The 24,228-nt window shown below is 40.7% G+C and overlaps 1 protein-coding gene across 1 annotated transcript; it reads right to left on the reverse strand.

The window, feature by feature from the left end:
- Positions 1 to 10,550: 10,550 nt before the first annotated feature.
- On the reverse strand, positions 10,551 to 23,529 carry rhoq (ras homolog family member Q). The gene is made up of 5 exons (XM_079229268.1): positions 23,340 to 23,529; positions 22,986 to 23,044; positions 16,953 to 17,117; positions 12,924 to 13,019; positions 10,551 to 11,521 (listed from the first exon to the last, which is right to left on the reverse strand). Exons 1-5 carry the CDS (start codon positions 23,479 to 23,481, stop codon positions 11,360 to 11,362), a joined length of 624 nt encoding a protein of 207 aa, XP_079085394.1. The 5' UTR covers positions 23,482 to 23,529; the 3' UTR covers positions 10,551 to 11,359.
- Between the last annotated feature and the right edge of the window lie 699 nt (positions 23,530 to 24,228).

Here is a 24,228-nt window from a genome sequence, read left to right on the forward strand (position 1 = left end):
TCCCCCTTTATTGGCCACAAAAGATGACGTCATTGAATGTTTACATTCAACTACAAAAACAAGCTGTAACAAATATGTTGAGATGAAAAAAAGTATCTTATTCATTACATTTCATTTAGCTATTCAAGCTACATCACCAAGTGACTAATTTGCTGTAGTTTGTCTCCTGTCTGTGCTTCATCTGCACAATGAGCCTGACTGAGTGTTGTACCTTCGTTGTACTGTTGGCTTAACCTAAGGCCTCACAATTGCCTTATAAATAAGCGTTGCAAACTTTCACAAAATTATAATTTCGGATGCATATACATTGGATTTTCTTCTTGTATGTCGAAAAAAAATTTTTATATGAATTTACATTAATTTTAAATGTCAAGAGTATGCGTGTTGCTGTAAATATCATTTGTAATGTCATATTGACGGTTTGCTGAATCTCAAAGGTCTGCAACATTAGGCACAGATCTTTAGTCAGAAAACTTGCAAAGACCTATTAATAAAACGCTGGTCATATTTGCAATAAATCATTAAAAGTGTATTAAGTACAAAATGTGTGTTTTTAATATTGAAGCCTCAATTCAAATGATTTTCTTGCTATGCACAATTAAATAATGAAATTTCTGTTTTAAATATAAAAAAATAAAGCAATTACTTGAATGGCATGAAGCTTGCTACCCCTGCTTTCACAAAAACCCTTTTACACATTTCTAAAGTTTTACTATTTCACTTCTGTTTTTGTCAATTGGTCATTGATGAATTTGAAGGACTTCAAGCTCCCCAAAGTCCTGAAGACAGGTTTTGTTAGAATTTAAGAATTATATAATTGACTTATTATAAATATTATATATTGTAACAGCAGAAGTCACCATGAACCGGTTCGATAAAGCGTGGGAGGTAAGAGGAGCTGACACAAGTTTGGGTGAACTCAACCTGCAACACGTCATCATGGTAAGCAACACCTTATATTGTACCATTCCTGCTGGATGGAAAACAACTGGCACTGTGCCCACAGCACAGGCTATGATTATTCCTCACGTAAGCAAGTCTCCACTGTGTATGGAACCTCAGCTGTCCCATGGATGCGCAAACATGCCATGCCAAGTTGACAAACCAATAATGTTATTAAAGATTTAACTAAAAAACGAACAGTGTGTAGCATTTAGATGGAACTATTGACAGAAATGGAATATTATAAAATAGAAATAATGTTTTCTTCAGTGTATATAATCACCGGAAAAGGAGGCGGCTGCCATATTTGTACAGTAGCCCAGAATGCACAAACCAAACACTGGCTCGAAATAAAGTAATTCGCATTTACACATCAGCCACCGTAGTTCTCCTACACGCTTGGCACGTAGGCAAAGTTTTAGTTGGTTGCAAGCTGAAACCTCACTACCAGGGCTGTCAAATAACTCACGTTCTAATATTCCTTCTTTAAAAACAAATAGGTTTCAACTACTCAAATATCTATTTTTGCACAATATTTCTATGACACCATGTCACTGGCAGCGTCAACAAGTATGTTATTTAGGATAGGTACGTAGTCTGCAATTATTCATTATTCCGCTTGTCTGCTGAACTAAAACTAACCGACTATTAACATTAATGGCAAAGTTTTGACTTTGGGCGCAAACTGTCTAACATAAGACAGTCAATCACAGGTTTCATCAAAGGAGCAACATGGCTCAGAATGTAATGGAACTATTTGTCTAGCCAATCCAATTTTAAAAAGCAAAACATGAAAACAACTGTCTCTCATTTGTCAAAGCTTTTGTTGTTGTGTACAGTCTTACCAGCCACAGAATACATTTGGCAGCTTTTGCCTTGATTCTGTAATCGTACTGCCAACGTGAAAACACTAAACCATGAACTATAACCGCATGTTCACACCCAAATGTCTTCTCTCAAAGAAACTGGTATTGTGAGATTAATATCGGCTACATCTTGAGAGGCCGGATTTTTTACCAAGGTGGGTGCGTTTTATCCCTCAGCTAGCTTTTCACCTGAACAGACAAACAATGAAAGGTTCCAGTGGCCAAGATACACAGCTAAAAGGGTCCAGGGTCTCTAAAACTTAGTTAACTCTACCCAAGAAGGCTTAACACAGCTTTATTCTTATGACTGTTGCCACAATTTGATAATTATTTGTAAGCACCCTAAACAGAAAAAAAGCATGCTAGCAAACAAACCTTTAGCACATTAGCATTACACACACAAGAAAAAATAAACATGTTCTTGTCAGACCGTTTCAGCCACATCCACTTGTACACATCTAGGTGGCTTCACTGTCAACTGATAATACATGGCAAGGATTCAAAAGATAAGCAAAGAGACAGAGTGCTAGGAGGTGTACTATTAATATATGCATGTAAATTATTACAAATGTGAGGAAAACTGCCAGCGTGTTAGTTAGCTACACTTTCCTGTGTCCTGGTTACATTCTTATTAGATGTCAAAGAAACTCTTGGAGCTATCCAAAACAGACTCCAGGGATGGATTAGCAGTAATCATATTTCTCACTACATGGTTACAGCTAAATGTTTTATGAGGTTTAATTCGTAATTATTTAATTCTTGCTCTTATCATGCCTACACAATTATAAACTACAAGTTCAAAATGTATGTCTACAGCAGGCCAAACACTGCTAGTGCATATCATATTGCATATATCCACCTAGAATAAACTCTGCTCAGCTCATTCAAGATTGATTATTTAAAACTTTTGTTGTCCCAATATAACTCTCTACTACTGTTGCCATTGTTAACAACAGCCACACCAACAGTGCAATCCAGTCCACAACCGCCCTGAAACTGAACTAGGCTATGTCTGCTCTCCGGCAGCCCAACACACCCATTCTCCTGGGATCACACTGGTCTAAGAGAGGGCCTTGTCTGCTCAGACCAGATCAGAGTTAATGAGATATTTGCAGCGTTTTGCATTCTGAAAAGGTATGTGGGATGGCAGAGAGCCACACAGAGTCAGTACACTACTGTTAAAACACACTGATTCTTCCCATGATTAAAATCTCAGCAAATATTAAAACTTTCATTCAACATAGTATGGCAAACTGTTGAGGTTTTTTTTCTTGCGCAGATTATTTTTTTGGGCAAAAAGCATAAACTTTTCAAATAGAGGCAGAACATGCACAGCAAAATATATTCTTGCAAAACAATGTTGTATTTTTGTTCAGCAGTGCATCAACAATGCAACAGTGTTTGTATGATCATTATTCTGCCCTTTTGTTCGTAGTTTGCGCTCAGTAGTTAATCAAAGACGATTTAAGTCAGACAGAAAACTAAGTACCTCACTTAGTCAAGTAAAAACAACTGGGAAAACATACCTGAACTTGCATTAAAAAAATGTTTTAAAAAACTCTTTCGATGTGATGTTAAGTCATCCCTACAATAACGGTACCAACACTATTCGTTTGAATATGAACTTCTCATATATATTGACGTGGATAGTAAAGCTTCATTAATATTTAACGGTACTAGCGTTACCTTGACATGTTATAAATACCACCAACGTAACGCCAATAGAAGACAAAACAATCGCGCTATAGCGTTATTATAGCTGGTATATAGAAATGGTTGGAAGGCCTTTTCGTTTCTGGAGGCCCCACTTTTCTCTGATCCCAACCAAGTTAGCGGACTTGCTAACACGTTAACCATCCACAGCCGTACCGCTAAATCAAGCTACAGCCGAAAAGATACCGTTAACTCGGCTCAAATTTGCCAAGTTGGCTTCGTGCTTTCAGCCAGTAAACATATTTGAAAGTGCCCACTATCGGTTGACAATAACTATAAGCTACCGTAATGCTAAATGCAGACCGCTTCGCTAACTTGCGGTTCAGGCTTACGCGAGCTGTCAAAATTGCTAACGGTTAGCATTTCCTAGAATAGGAGATTCAAGCGTTTTAGTTAGCTTTGGCTAACCAGCCAGCTAGGGTTGTTAGCGTGTTAGCTTGTGGGAGAAGTGACACACAATAATACACGAATAAATCAAGTGGTGCTGGGTTACTTGAAGATGTTTAGCAGGCAAATGTTACATGAATGACAAGTAGTGGATTGTTTCTCAAATTCATATCTTACCCTTGTGCCTTTCGAAAGCACTATTCAACAGCTCTCTTTGTCTGCAAAAAATGGCTAATAAGAGAAGTCAGGCATACATCCCCCCTTGTGGACCACGGTTTTGGATGAAAGCACTAAAATGTAAGCGGATACTTGATAGTATCATCCCGAATATTTCAAAATGAATTGGTTAAATACTGATCAAAAACATTTAAAATGCTAAATTGTTCTTTGAACGCCACGAAAACCCGTTCTTCACCATGGTGGGGGTCTTTCTTTTCTGCCGTGGTCACTGCTGCTTCTAGCAGCCAATATGACGGCGGTCTCAGCAGACAGAGAGCCGGGGAGGCGGACGGTGTCGAGCGTGAGGGAAGCCGACTGACAGCGGCTCAGTCCAATGGAAGACGGGGAAAAGACTGCCATTTCCGACAGAGCACGCGGATAGGGAATGCGCCGGCGCTGGCTGCGCGTGATGGGCGTCTCACGCGGCCAATGAACAAGAGAGGAGGGTGGGGCTCTCCGCTGGCAGCTACTTGGAAACGTGGAGAGGCGGACTGATGCCGGTGGTGTTACGGCCGGGCCGGACAACTGACTTACGGTCATTAAGTCGTTCAGGTGGGAGAACCAGGAGCAAGTCTCTGTATTTCGTAGTGAGGGAAACTCCAGAACGAAGGAAATGCAGCTTAAATTCACAATCATTTAATTTGGTAGAGATTCAAAAATATAGAATTCTACAATAATCACACTTTACTCAAAGGATTTCCCCCACCTTCCTTCCTATTATTATCAAACCCAAGGTTTGTTTTACCAATTGGCCAAGGCAAGGCCCCTCGAGGAAGCTCCATGTGTCACAGAACAAAGCCGTTTGTTTCTGAAAATAAACAAAAAGGCCTAATAAGTGCATTTGTTTGTGGAAATGGTTGGATGGTAAAAAAAAAACAAAAAAAAAACAGCATCCCTCCTCTATGAAACAAAGTCAAACACTTAATGCTGAGACCCCTGTGGGGCTCAGGTGCTGCAGAATTAGATGCAGCACTATGTAGCTGCAACCAGTGACTATGTGTCATAGCTTGTACCAAAGTACATCTCTGAAAATTGAAAAACGACCATTCATAACGGCTCGCACCCACACATGAGGTCATCTCCTTGAGCTGGCTCCTTCGCGAGCACGTGACCAAGGCATAATGGGAAGTGGAAGTGGTGTGAGTAATGCAAGTAGTTAGCTGAAGCCCAGGGTAAGTTCATGGTGGAAATCACCAGCAGTCCGAACACATTAGCTTTTACATCTCCGAGGCTGCTGATCCAATTTGTGCTCATGAGGAAATGCAAGAGAATTGCATTAGCGCCGATTCTTTCAGGGCCGAGGAGTGTTTCACACTATTTTAGTCAACATGGATCTCTCCTGCCAGATCGCTGCTGTGTCGTCTGCGAACCAATCTGCATAACTTGCTCTGTCCAGCATGATGAGATTCACTTGGATCAGAAAGACAATGCTCTGATGACAAAGCCACAGTATCACGTCAGCTCTGCTATAAATGACATGTCTTTAACCAAAGAAACGTAAGTGTCCCGGCCTTCATGCCTAACTATTTATTACAAGGATTGTTTTTACAAAGAGACTTCTTAGAATACTTGCATGAGTGTATATCTGCATTGTTTTCATAAATTCCAGAGAAGAATATGTATATAATAAACTTTAATTTATTGCGGCAAGCTACGAGTCTGACATCCAAGAAACGGCGACAGATCACATAAGTGCTGACAGATAATATTTGGGGCATGGGCAGTCACAGAGGACACAAATAGATTTGGATACCTATCAGTCGTGATGGTGAATAGATAGATGCAGATGCTTTGGCGGATAGTTGGGATTCTTTCCACGGTGTGCAGATCACATTTCATAGTCAAACGCTTATTATTTATCTTCAGTACTCACACTTCAAAGGTGTATTCATACAGTGCATTGGATGTTTTGGTGGTAAGAAACACAGGATGATCTTCTCTTCTCTTCTCTCAGCATTTGAAAGCAAATTATATTACTTTGTTTTGAAATTAGAATCACATTTGTGCCTAAAAATATAAATTCAAACAAATTCAGGATCAAGTTGATACACAATTTGTCCATTGCATTGTTTGAATCTAGGATGTAAAGTATCTGGGAGTTATTCATGCTGTGACAAAGACTAGATTGCCATCTTGTGGCAGCGGGGTGGAAACTACATCGCATCAACGACCAAAAATCCCATTTACTGATCACTGTTAACGTCTCAAACCCCACAAATCTGCTGTTTAATTTCCGTAATTCCCTCAACCAAGGAGGTTATGTTTTCAGTTTGTCTGTTTGTCTGTTTGTCAGCGGTATTACAGAAAAAATCTACGAGCCAGACGTTCATGAAACTTGGTATCTTGATCGACCATAGTTATTATTGATATTTTTACAATTAGTATAACTGTATACAAGTATTACTATAAAATGAATGATGTATTATTATCATCATTATTAATATTACAATAATGAATAGAATTTTAGAGTGATATTTGCCAAACAGGTATTGTTGGAGCCAAAATGGGGTTTTATTGTTTGAGGGAATCACTGGGAGGTAGTGGGGACATGTAGTTCCTTTATTTGGACACAGGGTGGCACATTCAGTTAAAAGAGCATACAGGTGAGTGCCAGTGATGGGAGCAGGTGTGTGGATGGGAAGCAAAATAGTTTTCGACCGTGGTCGTGTCAAGGTGTTAGTGCTGTATCCTGTCTTATGGTATCTTGTTCTGCAACATATAAGACTTATTTAGTTCAAGTTTACGGGACATTGCTGATTAATAAATGGATCTAAGAGACACAGCATCCTGGACATTGGATTTGTTTGTGGCAGAACACGCGTACAAACTTGTTCGCCCCCCTAGTGGCTCGAATATTTAAATGATTAAGGTTTGAGCCTCTACAGGTGTAATTTTTAATACATAATTTGGTAATTATATTAATAGTCATCAATTTAAAGCCAAATTGCTTATCATATTTAGAATCAGGAGCGCTGGAACCGATCCCAGTTGACATTGGGGCGTAGGCAGGGAACACCCTGGACAAGTCGCAAGTTTATCATAGGGCACATTTAGAGACAGACAACCATTCATGCTCACATTCACACTTACGGGCAATTTAGAGCCTCCAATTAACCCTAAGCTGCATGTCTTTGGACTGTGGAAGGAAGCCGGAGAACCCGGAGGTAACCCACGCTGCCACGGGGAGAACGTGCAAACTCCACACAGAAGGACCGCCCGGGATCTGGGATCGAACCCCTCTTGCTGACAGTGACAGTGCTAGCCACTACACCAGCGTGCAGTCCCAGTTTAATACATTAGTATTTAGAGGTTGGTTGTGCTGATTGTACTGTTAAGTGAACCCAGAGGGGATGTGACTGGATACAGGCTTTCCTTTGAAGTACAAGACAGTCAGCAGGGTGAGGTTTGATCTTGTGCTGAATGGGATGCATAATCTTAATTCGATGCACTGACTGATGTTTCATTCCCCAAGTGTGACGACTGGAAAAAGCCCAAAGACCTGCTTCATTAAGCATTTAAAGTGACGTTAAACCAGGTAAACATACACGCACCAGGCTGCCGGTATAGTGTGTCAGCATATATCTGCTATACGTCTTCCTCTGCAATGCGTGTTCCTGTGCGTCCGGATGAGCGCCGGCACTTGATGATTTAACTTTATCTCCGATAAACATGGACGTTGAGCTGACATTACCTTTTGCTCATCTCAGATTAAGTATAGCGTTCATCTATATTTGTCTCCGGCAAGCAAAATGTCATACCGGCAACTACAGAAAGTAAAATGACAAACGTGTGCAGGCCGCCATGCGAGATGAGACATGAAGAGACACTTTACACCAACTTCAAAACCACAACTGCATTAATTCATTTCGAAAAGAGACTTAAATCATGGTTTCTGGCATGTTTTTTTTAAAATATTGTATAAATGTGTAATTTACAATTTGCAAAGGACAGCCTCACAGGGTGCTTCCCATCAGAGTCGGTTAAGAATACGGAACATAATTAAGCCAGCAGAGCTACAGAACCCCGACAGACACATATACAGCCTAACCGAGAGATACACAAAAGGCAAGAGCTATCACCATATACGGTAATGGTAAACAAGAACAGAAGACGCTGGGGTTACGGAGGAGAAATCAATCAACACAACAACAACAGCTTGTAAAAAGTCAGAGTGGAGAGTTTAATGATGACAATGATCCGAAACACCTGGCTGCCTTCATTGGAAACGATGTTGATTTGTCAATACGATTGTCAATGTGAGAGTTAGCTGATACTTCAAATGTGTGTATCTTGTTCACTCTACTGTACCTGGGCTCATAAAGGATGTGTGTGGGTTGACCCGCTTATCAAGTCAACCCACTGATGTCTGACCTATAATGAGCATGAACGCACTCAGTTCCAGGAATAAACACGGCCGAAGTTAATTTCATGAATGCGTTCCACACAGCGCCTTTGACGCCGCCCGAGTTAAACCCTCCAAAGCCGACTGGTTAATACAGTAAACACATTTATTTCAAAGAGGGGAGCATCAACGGGAGAATGCATTGGTGGCTGCGGCACTTAGGTCCTGGATCCTGAGTGATCCTTCACACAACGTAAGCAAGCCAACACTGTCCGAGTGAGAAGACTGTTCACCCCGCAGTACGCTCTGCTGCTCAAAAAGACAGTTGTAACAACGCAGGCTGGGACAGAGAGGAGGAACACTATTTACATTAAAGCTTTAATCAATCAGCATAATCTGACTCATAACACAAAATGAACAGAAGTCATTTAGCAAGAGTTGGCACCTTTTTGATTAGTATCTTTTTAAACAAACAAAAAAGTTAGAAAAAGCCAATAAAGAATGCATCATAATAAAAACAGCTTGCAAGAAAAAGCAACCTTTGTTGCATACTGTTTTAAGAGCTCGTAGATATTTAAGCTGTTCTCTAAATCCTGTTTCACTTCAGATACTACTTCAATTCATATTTGAAATGGCATAGAATGTGATTTTATTACAAGGATCAATTCATTATTATGGGATAACTGGTTTCCACAGTGTTGCTTAAAAGATGGGATTGGTACGTGGGCCGGTGGTCAAAGTAACATTGTGTCTTATTAATAAACCCCACAGATGTCATGTGAGGACCTTATAACGTTGAATTTGGACATTATTATTTGAAGGATTGACTTACAAAGACAGGGTTGCACCTGTTATTCGTATATCCATCACTTTTGTCTGTATATAAATTCCTGTATACATTCTCAATGAAGCTAGTTTTAAGTGTATGATTTACATTAGGTTGCATCATTAAAACTTAAGAAATATCTTAGATGCACAAGTCGATAGATACTTTTTTGTTCATTATCCAAATTTGCAAAGTCAATGCAGCATCAAGGGCTGTAAAATAACAGTTTTAGGAAGCCTAGTGATACATTAAATGTATGTGCCGACTGTCTGTAAATGTAGCTATGATTTTGTTTCATTCATTGATGCAAAAAGTGAGAGAAACATCAGAATTAGTTTTCATACAATCCAGAATGAGTGGGAAATATCAGATTATGCTAACTCAACAAGTTATTTCACGTTAGCCAGTAATTTGGTCTAACATTGTTGGCATAAAATGTTATAATTCGAGGTATATTGTGTTGTTATGGTCAAACAGACTTTTTAATGGACATTTACTATCATTTTTAAAACGAAAGATTTTTAAAGTGGTTATGTGGTTTAAAGTTGTTTCGGTCATGCTCCATTATTACCATTTCGTCATTCGAAACCAATAACATCTTCGCAAGCTAACGTTGTAAGTTGGCTAACGCTACACAAGCTACTGGATGTAAATGATTATTAGCAACTCATCACTTTCAGTAAATCACTTTCATTAAAACTAGGTCAGGTTTGTACATACGAACAGCTGTTGCAACCCTATCTTGTACCCTTTCAAAACAGTTTAAATCTGTTTATTTTCTGTATTTTGTGAAAAGCTGGTAGTGTAAGTATTTTAGAGACAATGATTGTGCGTGGTAAGATAGTGTGCTATGCTAATACTTGTGCCTGATGGAACAGTGTGCATCCTCTGTGCTTCAATGAGCCTTTTCCGGGAGAGGGACTGTGTTCAAAAGCAGAGGAATGTGCTTTGTTGTGCCTGGGGAAATGACGTAGCGCCAACTGTGCTTCATGTTGTGCATTACAGTATTGGGTCACCACTGGATTCTGATGAAAGTGTGCATTAGATTCTTTGGACATTGGATTTGAATCAGTCTGCAGGAAGGAGTCCTAAAACACAGATATGAGTCCGCATTTTCATACTTCCGGTTCCTCGTCTCCAAGTCAATGGGTTTTTTGAATGGGTTTGGCTAGATGCGTGAAATAAGGTCTGTGGTTAAAGTTTTGTTCTACGATCTCGAATACATCAGTAAATGTCCCACTGAAGCTTTTCTTATAAAAGCCGGTTGCGAACAAGTGGCTAAATTAGATTACAAAACATAATCAAGCCAAACACCTGTCTGCCTTTAGCTTTGTTATGCATGGTGGTAGTTTGTTATTTTTGAGATTGCATTCACCCTTTAAAAATGTTGTTTATTTGTGAAGATTATCTCGCTGAACAAAACGTGAGTGTTATTAACTTTTGTTTGCCACAAAATGTATTTTCTGCAATAATCCCAAATCCAATGGAAAGTCCCCATTGGCGTTCTGTTAGATAACAAAAATATGTTATCTCCGTAGCGCTCTACTGTATGTCCAGAAATGTATCTTTGCTATTGTTACAGTGTCCCTTAAGTACGCCTCATTATTCAGCAGCACGTAGGCTTTCTCCAATTTGCTCTTAAATAGACAAATGCACAAATCAATAATCCATCTTTAAAAAACAAAATACATAATATGAATTTAAAATGTAGCATTTTTCTCAAAACAGAATTTTTGTTCGCATTATACCTTACAACAATTTTGTACAGAAAAACAAATATTGAAATGGTTATAAAAGAAGGTACTTTAGAGGAAAACAAGTATATTAGAAGAAGAGACTGACTTGTTGTGCTCCTTTGGTTGTGAACTGCATCCTCAACCTGTGTTGGACAGCAGAAGATAGTTATGGCCTTTCAAGAGCCTTGCACATTAAAAGTAGCTCTTGTTTTGTCCTTTTCAGTCTTTTGTCTCTCTTTGCTGTCTGTTTATTTTTCTCTTGTCTGTCTTTTGCCTTCAGTCAAGGTTTGGTTTATGGTTGGTTGCCGAATGATCTCCAGGTTTAAGTTCACGTGATCAGACAGCAGTTGATGCAGCGGGGACCCAGTCTTCTCTTCAGAGCTCCCTTATTTTTCTTGGGAGTCAGGATTGCGATGATGGCCTCGTCGAACACCGTCTTCAGGCCCTTCTGCGTCAAAGCTGAACATTCCACATAGCAACATGCGCCAATCTGGAGAGAAGAAAAGAAAGGACGGGCCGACAGTCCAAAAAGTCCAGTGCAATACGCCGGTCAACGAACAGTTATAGATACATGTAAAGTAATAGATTGTCTTTCCTGCCGAGAGTTATATGAGAAGGTCTAATCTTTGTATGGCAAATTGGAAGTTAAGGCCGGCAGCTGAATAGCATAGCTTATCCTAAAGACTGGAAATAAACGGGAAAACGGTTAGCCTGGTTCTGTCGGTAACAGAATACTTCTAACAGCAACTGTGAAGCCCACTCATTAGTAGGGATGGGTATCGGTGCTAAAACGATACTTTTAAAACGATACCGGTGCCTGAACAGATACTATGAACAATAAAAATCTGTTTAAAACAGACGTTTCCTCAACGAGGTTTGGTGGAGAAAACGGAGCGTTCATCGGTTTTCGGTACCCAACCCTACTCGTATAACGTGTTATATCTTGTTGATTTAATCCAGACAAAACCTGAAGTGTTTCCCCTGTTTAGCGTGAATATTTACAAGTGAATCTACAGTAGAATTTTAACTTAATTTTATATTCTACTGTAGATTCAATTGTAAATATTCATGCTCCCATTTATTGCACTTTGTTTATTGTTAAATGTTATGCACCTCCCCTCCTGCCAGGACAAATTCCCTTTATGTGAAAACATACATGGCAATAAATTGTTCTGAATCTGATTCATGAGACTTTCTGCTTCTCTAAGATAACTGGCTTTAGCAATCCCTTAATATGTTTTATGGTGAAGAGAATATATTGTTTTATCCTAATTGTTGGAACTGTGTTTGAGGGTTCTGCCTATACCATTATTAAGTGTTGTTAAACAACCTTGTTCAAAAACAACCTTTTTCAAAGGTGAATCTCATAATGAAGAGACTAAAGACTGGTGATACAATTCATGATGTATCAAATCTAGAAAATGTACACAAAAAAAGGCAAAGACATGGATTTGAAGGACGACTACATCTACAACATAGAGTAGTAGATAATAAGCAAAGGTCAAATGCTGCTCACATTGAAGGAAACATTTTTTAGTCTGGATGGTTAGTTTGGAACATTTGACTTGCATTCTCTGTTCCTGCCTGACAGGAGTGATTAATCACAGACCACATTTGGTATCTACTTCCTTCAGCCTGGTTCTCTCCTCTGGACATTCACGTTGACCCAGGATGGATTCACTGGGAGGCATGGAATGTACATGAGGTCTGATTCAAGACATTCAAGGAAGTTACATTCCTACAGAGACATTCATGGGTCAAATCATCAAACAGGAATCTAACTGGACCCGACAGCAGACTCCTACAGCACTGAAAGTGAAAATGTAAGCTTCTAGTCTCTGTCGCCAGCTACTTATTAGTTGTCTTCTTCACTATAGTACAAACATTCAAACCTCCTTTGCTAGTTTTTGTCCTTGCTCAGTGGGTATGGGCTTCTCCTTCATGTCATTCAGCTTGGCAATAGTCTTGGGGTCATCACGAAGGTCAATCTGAAAGAGATGAGGAACATTTCCTCTGAGCTAAGTCACCGTTGTAATCATAGACTGTACATAAGAAGTGGACGTAGTCACCATGACGTCAAGCATTTGTTTGTGGACTGCCGTTTTGAAGCCTCGAGTTCAATACTTTGCCTGTTGCCATTTTGTTTTTTGGTCGTCACCATCTGTTTTTTTTGCAACCAGAAGTGACACAAGAGGGTGAAACTAAAGACAACCATATGCGGAATAAGACATTTTGAAGCAACTTTCTGATAAGACGACAGTGTGGTAGCGACCTGTCAATAGATAGCACTGCCCTAAAGCATACCTTGCTTCATTGTCTAGTTTACTCTCAATGGGACCTTAATACTAAATAGTGCCTTGCTGTATTGAAGAGGATTAGAAACTAGAAGTAGGATTATTTTCTCGTAGGCTTTACAAACGGATGTCTTTTTGCAACCAGTGAAGATGAAAAATGCATGTTTTTGGCTCTTACGCATTGGTTTTACTTGGCTTTAGGATGCTGCCTGTTTATAATATGGCTATCCATTGAATACTTTATTAATAGTTTCTCATTGACGCCGGACTTCACAAGATCAAATCAGGCATTACATCAGCATTTTCTCATTTTGAAACAAAGCCATGTTGGCACACACTTCCTACTCTTGTGCAAAGCGATTTCCCAGCAAACCACATGGTTCCTCACACTTCTTTCATTCATTGCAATGCTCAGCATACACAAGTCATCCCATCTCAGTAATAAGTAGTTAATGATGAATGCATCCACCTGCACAATCTCACTGGGACCGACCTTCATCAACCCTTTTCTCCACTGATGTGATTTGTGTCAGCGTGGCTCACTGTTTGTGTGTACACATCAGCATCCAGCCGAAAAGTAGCGAGCGAGTTATTACGGGACCTGATAAAAGGGCAGTAAACATCAGCTGACACAGGATAAATCAGACACCCACTCCGTCCTCCTTACAATGCTGGGCCTTGGCTGCTCTGGCATTTGGTTGCCAGGGAACAGAGACCAAAATCCACCACAAGTGAGCGCTCGTGTTTGGGAAATATGGTATTGGCAGTGGGTTTTAAGGCTGAAGAAATAATCTATTTTTTAGGATTAGTGTCCTCTTGACATCTTCATGAGTTTAGTGATGCTTCTATTGAAGATCACAAGGCATGAGCCCAACTTTTGTGTCTTTGCATTATTAAGTTTTTTGATTTAATAAATTCACTGTTCTTTCCCATGAGTCAGGTTGAGGGCTCCCTGGCTGCATCCGAGGTGGCAAAATCATTTTTTTTTTTTTTTTTTTTTCGACTGATAGCTGCACTAATGAACATTTTTATAAAAACAAAGGAAAACACAACTTTGTATTCATCTAACTGTCTCTGCAGTTACCGTCAGCTCTATGAAAGATTTGACCATCTTTTTTTCTTTTCATCCCAGAACTTTACTGTTTTGGTTGAGTCTCACAGCTCTCATCGACTTTGTTTACAGCCACAGAGCAGAAGAACTATAATAAACCCACCATATGCTACCTGAAATAACAGACTAATTCAACTAATAGCTGCTGAACTCTGTTGAGCATTTATCAGTTTAAAAGCCAGATATTTCCCACAGGAGTTGGAAACCAAAACAGAGCTAAAATAAGAGTGAATGTCAGATTTACATCATCAGGTGGCATGGAACACGACTCCAAATAAATGCTAACGCTGCTTTGTGTCTGCAGGATGGGTAAATGGCTGTTTGCTAACAATCCTCAGCCAGAACAACTTTCTTATCACCAGGCGGTAAACTCCACGTCTAAGAAGTAAGAAAAATGTGCAAAGTGCTTGAAATTTATCCTGATGGCTATCTCCACAAAAAGAAGTCTGATTGTATAGTAGTCTATGAGAAAATGAACTCACTTTTCAATTGATTTATTACCTCAGTAAACATTGTAAACGTATGTTTATGGCCTCAATCTCTAGTTTTAAGTCTTCTTCAATACGTTCATTTAGTAAATGATGGATCCATTTAGAGTACAATAGACCACAAAGCAGAGTATGCTTGAGGGAGTGGCTACCTTGTGATGGATAGGTAGCTACCACTCCATTGTCCAGTCTGGGCGTAGTCCATGTTTCCGTATAAGAACTTTAACCCTTTCACAGTGTGTTTCAGTTCATAAAAAACATTCTAACAATAACTTTTGGACCAAAGTTAATGCTAAGACATCAAAACAGCAGTCCACAAACCAATGGGTGACGTTGACTACGTCCACTTCTTATATACAGTCTATCTATGATAATGATATGTCAGTAGTGTTTACAGCTTGTTCCACTGGCGCTCGGGAAAAATGAATGCACGTTCCGGTATTAATTATCAATATGGTGCATTCAAAATACTGTAATATATTAAATTAATTAAAATTACAGACAGAAGGTAGATAAAACAAACAAATAGCACATACATTTAGCAAATGCTCATTACTCAGCATGGTTCAACTTTAAATAATGTTTTCATGAGAAATTTTGGTTCATCTCACTAATCGTGATATCATATTTAACGTTGTCTTTCTTGCTCTAAAGGCTCAATCTGTATTTTCAATGATTTTGTGAAAACAGTGGAAAATGACAATTACATTTTGCCAGAGCTCAAAGTCACATTTTCAAATATCTTGTTTAGTCCAAAACCCTAAGATATTCCATTCATATATATATATATATATATATATATATATATATATATATATATATATATATATATATATATATATATATATATGACAAAGAAAAGCACCAAATGCTCACATTTGAAAAGCTAGTAACAGCTCGTTTCTGAGTATTTGGGGGCTTTACAGTCAGAACTTGTTCTCAAAAGCCTTCTTTTGTGAGGTTTTATGATACTCGATGGCCCAATCCCAATGTCATCCCTAAACCCTTCAACCCTGGCTGTGATGGCTTGACCTGGTGTAAATATGAATGGGACAGCATTTGCTGCAACATATCATGTAGTGACCATAAATACATAAACAAATATTGTGGCTATTTATTTTATATTTTTTATTCCCTGATTTGATCGTCTTCCAGGCTCTTTCCTCACGAGATGAAAAGTAATTTTAAATAATCTATTTCCTCGATTTTGTCAAAACAGCTTCAATAACAAAACAAAATGTTTGATGAATAAATCTGTGTAAAAAAAATAGTATATATGATGCTGCTTTTTATAAATGAAGAAAGTTGTTTGTGGTCCTTTTGTTGTTCAGACGTACAATGAACATATTTTAACCAGATGGTGACTCAGGAAACAGATCAAATACATAACTTGAGTTTAATCTGTGATCGTCTTCACTCTGCTATGAAACTCCAGCGAAAGTCAGCTCAGCTGCAGCGTCCAATCAAATAACTGATTAATTAGAAAAACACGTGTATAATATTCATTTTCTGTAGTATTGTTATCTGCTTTTTACTTGGACTAGATAAGGCTTCATGCTATTGTTCCATTGTGTTTTCAGGCGGAAATAAAAACAATAAAAAAAAAAAACTATATAAGTTTGTTCAAACTTGTATAACTCCGTGTCAGCAGCACTTAAAGTGGTTCTGACGGGGGGAAAGCTTCAGAGTGTTACCTTTCAAAAGAGACCAAGACCATGCATTTACTCTAAATTCAAGTACAGCTTGCAATTTACTTTGGATAGGCGTTTTAGGCAAATTTTACAGGAACGCTAACAGGTTAACGTCATATTGCAATGAATTGTGAGTAATTCCCTTAGGCAAAGTTGGCATTTAAGGCTGACTTACGGAAAGGGTTCATTAAGGGCTTAAAATGTCTGCCAGAGAGCCCTCAGGCACTAGAGATGTGACAGATTTTGATATTGTATCCAGGCATATATATGGGTATACAATCACATATAAGCAGTAATTTGAAGCTGATTGTAAAGGAATGGTGTATTTCGAACTCACCTGGGTGCCAATGAGCAAGTAGGGGACACTGGGTGCATACTCCTGCAACTCGGGCACCCATTCCTCGCGCACGTTCTGAAAACTGGCAGGGTTTACCACAGAGAAGCAGATAAGGAAGACATCGGTCATCGGGTAGGACAGCGGCCTCAGGCGGTCGTAGTCCTCCTGGAAGAGGACGGGACAGGAATAGTTACCATATGGGGTCAGGGGAGGATGGAGAGGTGAGCAGACGTGATTCATTTCCGTTTCTCAAAAACACAGACAGACTTTTACTCCTGTGCTCAGCTATCTCCTTGGCTGGGAATGATGTGGAATATTATGACAGGAAGGATACGCCTGAAAACTGCACTTAGGAATTGAGCCCATATTTGTGCGGCGCGAAAGGCTAATTCACAGACCTTACGCCCTTTGTGCGTCGGATCAAGCGCCTTGTCCTCACCAAAGACAAACCCTCTGGACAGTGGGTCCGACTTGCACACACATGAATATTCACGACGCGTCTGACTTCTTCTTTGAATGCTTCTCTGCCTGCTGGCTTGAAGACAAGAACAATCAATGGATTTCCAGTAATTTGATATGACTCAACCAGACCAGATTGGATCAAGTGAATGAATCTCTCTTTCTCTCTTGTCTGGGAAACTTTGGTGCACACATCCCTGAAATCAAAGCAAATTGGTCTATTTGAATAATTTAAAAGGGTATAATATACACAAAATCCTTGTGAGACTAGATACGATGTTCATATGTGTTACTAGTATATTGGTTTATGATAGTACATTACATGATAGTACATGATATTTTAATTATGGATGTAATAATATAGCACTATGTGTTAAGAGTATCTCTGCAAACACAATCCGGCAACACTGAAAATCCCGTAGCTTTAGTTCTGGTCATTGAACTCCCTCAGTTCCACTGCAGCCGTGTGCAGACGGCGTAGACGCATCTATGGAGCTCATGAAAGCCAGGTTGAATATTGTTTCAGCTACAAGTAAGTCAATTTTCATTTTTTTTTGCTGGAAATAAATTGCACATTGGTCGGCAAGTTGGCAAGGCTTTGCTTGACAGTGTATTTTATATTATTAGATTTAGTAGGTTCTAAACTTTCCAAAACTGTGTGCTAATCCCATGTAGCTTCATGCTATCGATATGAAAAAAAATGTATATTTTCAAAAATCTGGGTGCTCTCACAAGTCACTCTCAAGTCCCTTCGAGCCATATTTATGGTTCATGATAATATTTATTATGGAATAGTGTCATAAACATGAACAATTTACTTATATTGAATTTTTCAATACTGTTTACACCAGTGGTTCTCAACTGGTCTGGCTGCGGGACCCATCATCACCCCTGAATGACAAGCCCAAATCAAGGAACTTCTCAAATTGATTTAATGAAAAGATTGTTCAGTTTTTATTTTATTTTGTCTGGTAGTTTGCATAATGATCTAGTACCTGCAAAACGAAAGGCATTCCCTTCAGCCTCAGCTGTACATTGTGTTAATTAGCAAATGTTAGCATGCTACACTGAGGTGGTAAACATGGTGAACATACATGTTGATCATCAGTTAGTATTGCTATCGGGAGCATTTTAGCATGCTAACATTAGCACTTAGCTCAAAGCAGTGGTCTGCCTAAGTACGGCCTCCCAGAGTGGTCAACAACAACAAAATTGACAAACAACTGCTTACGAGGTCATGAAAGAACTTTCACGATCGATTGAGAGTTTTCCAAGATGAAATAACCTCATAGGAGGGTTTGTTTGGTGTCAATCACAGCAATGAAATACCTGATATCACGTTGATACAACAGTCTCGTAATGATTAGAAATATTTCCTACAATGGTCTAATACGACCGGAAATATCAAAGGGATAGTACATTGGTATAAACGGTAGAGCAAAATCTGTAACAGTCAACACATTTATATTAAGACAAACCTAGACACTAATGTTATGCAGCTCATTTTACCCTCTTGGGGAGAACATGTAACGGCACATACTGTTTTTACATTCATCCTGTCATGCTCTATTGAAAGATCCAACAGATAATGTTGGTTTAATGGTTTAATGGCAGTGGCACACAAACTGCATGGAACGAAATTAAGACTCTTTATAAATAATGTTATCTTTTCATGTACATGCTTTTAACAAATTTCCCTAAAATGTTGCTATATATATTGCTTTAGGTGGAAAGTATGATAGGAAAGAATACTTTTAACGACAGTGGTACTGAAATGATTACTTAGTTGATTAGTTGATCAACCAAAACTTCGAGAAATATTTAAAGGAGAATCAGTGCATTTCACACGTAAAGGGTTAGTTTACTCACCATGGGAAATACTAGTACAAATACTAAGTATAACGTCTTCTGTGACTCTGAAGTCCCTTATGATGTCATCAGGACTTATCTCAGTTTTAGCTTGGACTCAAATTGTTTTGGGGATAAGTCTGATAATATACTAGACTTTTCTTATGACGAAACCAAAGCTAACGACTTGATCCCACTAACGGGTATTGTGCGTGCATCCAGAGCCTGATATGTCGTATTCCTCTGTGCCATAGAGTTCCATTGGTGTCAAACAACTATGAGAAAACACATCATCAACGAGCCACGCTGTCGCACTGGGTGTCCCTTTGTTACATGAACACACACAGTTTATTTTGACTCCATCCCAGAAGACCAAATGTGTATGAATCTGCCGCTGAAAATAGTTCCCAACGGTCACCAGGCCACTTTGGTTTGCTGAGTCAAAAAGGACTGTCCTGTATTAAACAGTAACAAGGGAGGGGGTAGTAGGTGAAGTGAAGAGGTCAAAGTAATCACAGGGTGTGCGGTTCAAGGGCTGAGCTTAGGTTCTTTGGGGCATCGGGTCCACGAATACACAAATGCCATCCCAACTCCTGAGTTCCTCCACCGAAAGTGTCTACATGGCGACCACGGCACTTAGCATTCACTTCCTGTTTCCTCCTGCTCCTCCCTGGCAGGTGGTGCTAGATTCTTCTTGAGTGCAGCAGCAGCAAGAGGAGAATGAATGAATAAGTAAAAGCTTTCCCCTCTGTTCCCTCATCACATTCAGTGAAAAACAGACGCCAAAGACCGGCCACATGGAATAATTCAATAGACGGCGGCTGGAGGGAGCGATGTGGCGAGCGTGCAGACAACAGCGAGCAGCATCCATGTCACGGCAGACAGAGGGATGGTGTGGCCCTGACATGTCAGGGGCTTGGGTCTGTAATGTGGCCCGATACAGTGAAGCATTGTGGGGGCTCCACAAGCCGTGCCAGGAACATCATTGTTACGGGGAGATTGAAGCCAGTTGAACATGTGTCGCCCAGGCCAGATAGTGGAGATGAGGAGGAAGGGCGGGAGGTTGACATGAAAGAGTCATACGGAGAAAGGGAAAGGAAAAGGAAACAGAGGACTGAATTAACCAATTTCTGAGCAACCTCATCCCTTCCTCTTTCCTGTCTTCCTTTCACTGTCTCCCTCTCTCTTTAGGGCTTTGATCAGATGCTAAGGCTATAAACATTACCAGCTGGCCTTGTGCTCCGCATAAGGTCCTTACTCTGCTCTCGGTGGCCGGCATCACCCACGGCAGACATCTGGGAGAACTTCTCCATTTCAGAGACACTCCGAATCAGCTAAAAAGAAACCCTGCTCCGGTACACACATACACACACCATAAAAAACACGGCAGAATAAACAATAAGGTTCTTCTTTCTTGCAAGCGATTAGTAACACTTCGACCATCTGTTTTTCCCCGAGAACAGAAATACAACGCAGCCACATGTAGCTGTTTGGGTGGGAAGACGGAGGCAGTGATTTGCTATTCATGGCCTGTTTCCTTTAGTGTCCGTGAATGAACGGAGGAGAGGAGGACGGCTGAATATTCCCCCCGGTTGACCTTTCAAGGGTCTCATTTTAGTTTCTTTCTGATTGTTGGATCGGATTGCAGATTGTGACTCGTTCTGAATTCACACAGTTAAATCCGGCCCGGAGGAAAGCGTTAACTATTCAACATGTGCACAGTTCTACGTTGCTGGAGAGACCGGAAGGTTAAAGGTCTTTCAGCGTAGCTGAAGGGAGTCATGTAATTATTGTGTTTTTATTCCGTGTTTCTCACCAAAATGCATCGTGTGGATGCGTCTGCTGCGACGTAAACAGTGAGCCGTGGAATTTTCTTACGAAAACGTTACTTCCCATTTTCTGTGCGTTTTCAAACGAAAGCCAGCAACTCGGGTCAATTTCCACTCACACGCCTTTTCAAAAATAAACTTCGGTCTTAAAAAGAAACTGCTCAGTTGGGTTTAGGCGAAAAAAACTACTTGGTTAGAGAAGATTGTCGTTTGGGTTTAAATAAGCATAGAAGTGTTGTAACTACATAAATAAATCAACATTGACTTCACACAGGGAACGAGCAGCGGCCGCCGTGTGTCCCACCCGCCCTGTGTTCGCTTACGTGGGCTTCATACTTCCTCCTTCATCCTTCCGTGGATAACATACGGAAGAACTTGCGGGACATCTACGAATTTATGGGGCATACTCTTTCATAGGTATAGCTAGGAATGCTGGTGGAGACCAGCCTGACTGCTGCCGGTGTTGTAGACAGGCCCCTTACGTCAAGCATATGCACCACACAAACACATCGGTAGCCCGTTGGTAAAAAGATTGCTCCATAGTGCTCTAGTGGTTAAAAACTGTGTGTTGATAACTTATTACTTAACTAATTATTGTAGCTGTAGTCTAATAATTGAATACCCCTTTTCCACCAAAATTAGTGTTTTTAAACACGGGAAAACACGCTAAAAATAGGTGATTCCTTTCTTATTGCCAGTAGACAAGTCTGCCTTTCTGTTTTGTTTTCTCTTTCAACTAGTGCAGTATTTCTCAAACTGTGTGGCCGTATCAAGCCCGCAACCCCGTTTAAAAAAGATTTGTAGTGGAAAGCATGCTCATTGCAGCCACTAATACTGATAAAACTTGATGGCTAACACGTATCTGCACGAATTCTGTTTTTTTTCTGCCCGCCAACTGGAGCAAGATTATTGAACAATGAAAATGTTATGCTGGTTGCTTCTACCTGCGTCTGACTGGAGTCTGGTGGCTTTGAGGAGAACATATTAATGATACGTTTTGTACATTAAGAAATTATAATAATTGTCAAAATACCTGTTGATGTTGTTTACTATATATTCATTGTTTGTATGTATGACGTCATGTTTCCACTGCCAATCGGAGCTGGAACCGATTCATATTTGTGACTACTGCAGTCATGTGTTCTGAGAATGATTGCCGACCACCTTTAGCACTGAAGACCAAAGCCAGATGTCATGGGGCGGGGGCTGGAGGGGTTTTTCCCTTGTCCAGCGGGAAGGGTCCTTACGTTATCCCACAAACCAAATAACAGACCATTTTTGCCCTGTCTTTTGCCGATTTCCCTCAATGTCTGTTGTGTGTTAACATGACTTCCTCTCTCATTGTGTGTTCACACTCGCTCTTCTGCTGAGTGAGAACATTAGAGTGTGTGTGTGTGTGTGTGTGTGTGTGTGTGTAGTTTTAACCCTTGCCCACTGAATGACACGTTGTGTAGAAAAAGCCCATGCATTAGGGCAGCCCTGTTTAACAAATCTGTGACATCACTCCTCGACATAGGAGCCCTGTTCTCCACATAATAAAACTATTGACCCCCGCCCCCCATCACTAGCCATCGCTGTCCACGTCCCACCACTCTCTGGCAGGAAACCCAAGTGTGAAAAAAAGAAGAAAAGAAAAGGTCACCTGATGCAGCTTAGTGTCTGGCCTGAATACGGTGCCTGTGTGCACCGTCGGGTAGTTATTGGTCCCAGGAGCGCATAGGGAGACCAAGATGGTGTGAGAGACAGAGGGTGTGTGTGCGTGTGTGTGTGTGTGTGTGTGTGTGTGTGTGTGTGTGTGTGTGTGTGTGTGTGTGTGTGTGTGTGTGTGTGTGTATATCCTGATGTGTCCTTGACATGCTTGGCACCTGTCTAGAGGAGAAGAGAAAATCAACTGTACCTGACCAGCTGTGTCATACAGTCCCAGCAAGTACTGCTTTCCACCGACGTTGACACTCACTGCAAGGAAATGACAAAGAGCACGTTGAGAGGAGGAAGGGAAGGAGAGAGAGCAAAGAGGGAGGGGGAGCCTGAAGCCCAACCCCTCTCAAAACGAGGCAAACAAGTGGTTTTGATTATAGCAACAGATGCAGGCCAATGCAGTTTTTGGGGAGAGGAAACAGATAATTTACTAGATTTTGATTCTTGTAAATTACCCAAAATACAGACTAGAAGCAGATCAACATGACGTGATACTATTATTATTAAACGCGAGAATAGACACACAAATATAAGTAAAAAAATGTATTCCTACCTGCATAATGATCAAAGACCGTGGGCACATACTCCTCTGGAAAGGCGTCGTTGGCATAGCTCATCAGGAGACACGTTTTGCCCACCGCACCGTCTCCCACCACGACGCATTTTAACATGATAGTACCGGTTCCGTTAGCCATGATCCCGACCTTACCATCATCACCATCGGCCTCCCCGACGCACTGTGTTGTCCTGACCCCCACCTCCTCCTGCTCCTCCTCCCGCCGCCGCTGCTGCTGCTGGGCGGTGATCCCCGCACGGCGGGCATCACCAGCGTCGGAGGCGGACCGCGCGGCGCACAGAGCCGGACTGGAACTGCATCTCTCACAGTTGTAGCCTCCTCCCAAAAGTGAGCGTGGAGTAGGCCGGCAGACAAAATGAAGACCCTCGGCTCTACGAGGTGTCAATGCGGGGTTTTCCCCCTATGACCGTCTTTCTCGCCCCTAGAAGCACCGCGGGCGCCGCTCCGTCGTGTCCGTTGTGCCCCAGCACGGCGTGCTCCCTCGCTGCCTGTGCGCACTGTACTGCTGCTGGTGCACACGGTGGGTGCGCTTGCTGGAGAGGCGGAGCTTGTTTTTGAAAGCAAGGGGCTCTGGATAAAGTACAGTCCGCCTGGAGGGGACGTGTGGACCGGGGACTGTGATAAATTACATCATACATTTTACCAAAAGCCAATGCTCAAACAGTTTATAGCCTACCATATATCCACACAGGAATATGCTCTACGGTTATCATATTCAACTGTCACCCTAAACTTCAGTATACATAACCTACAACTAAAAAAAGACAATGGGGATGTTATATTGAGTTGACTTTGGCTAGCCGTGCATCTGTCCGACATAAGCGCACAGGACCTTGCCTGCAATGTCGAAACTTCAAAAGTTTTT

The sequence above is a fragment of the Taurulus bubalis genome, assembly GCF_910589615.1.
Source record: "Taurulus bubalis genome assembly, chromosome: 14".
NCBI classification, from domain to species: domain Eukaryota; kingdom Metazoa; phylum Chordata; class Actinopteri; order Perciformes; family Cottidae; genus Taurulus; species Taurulus bubalis.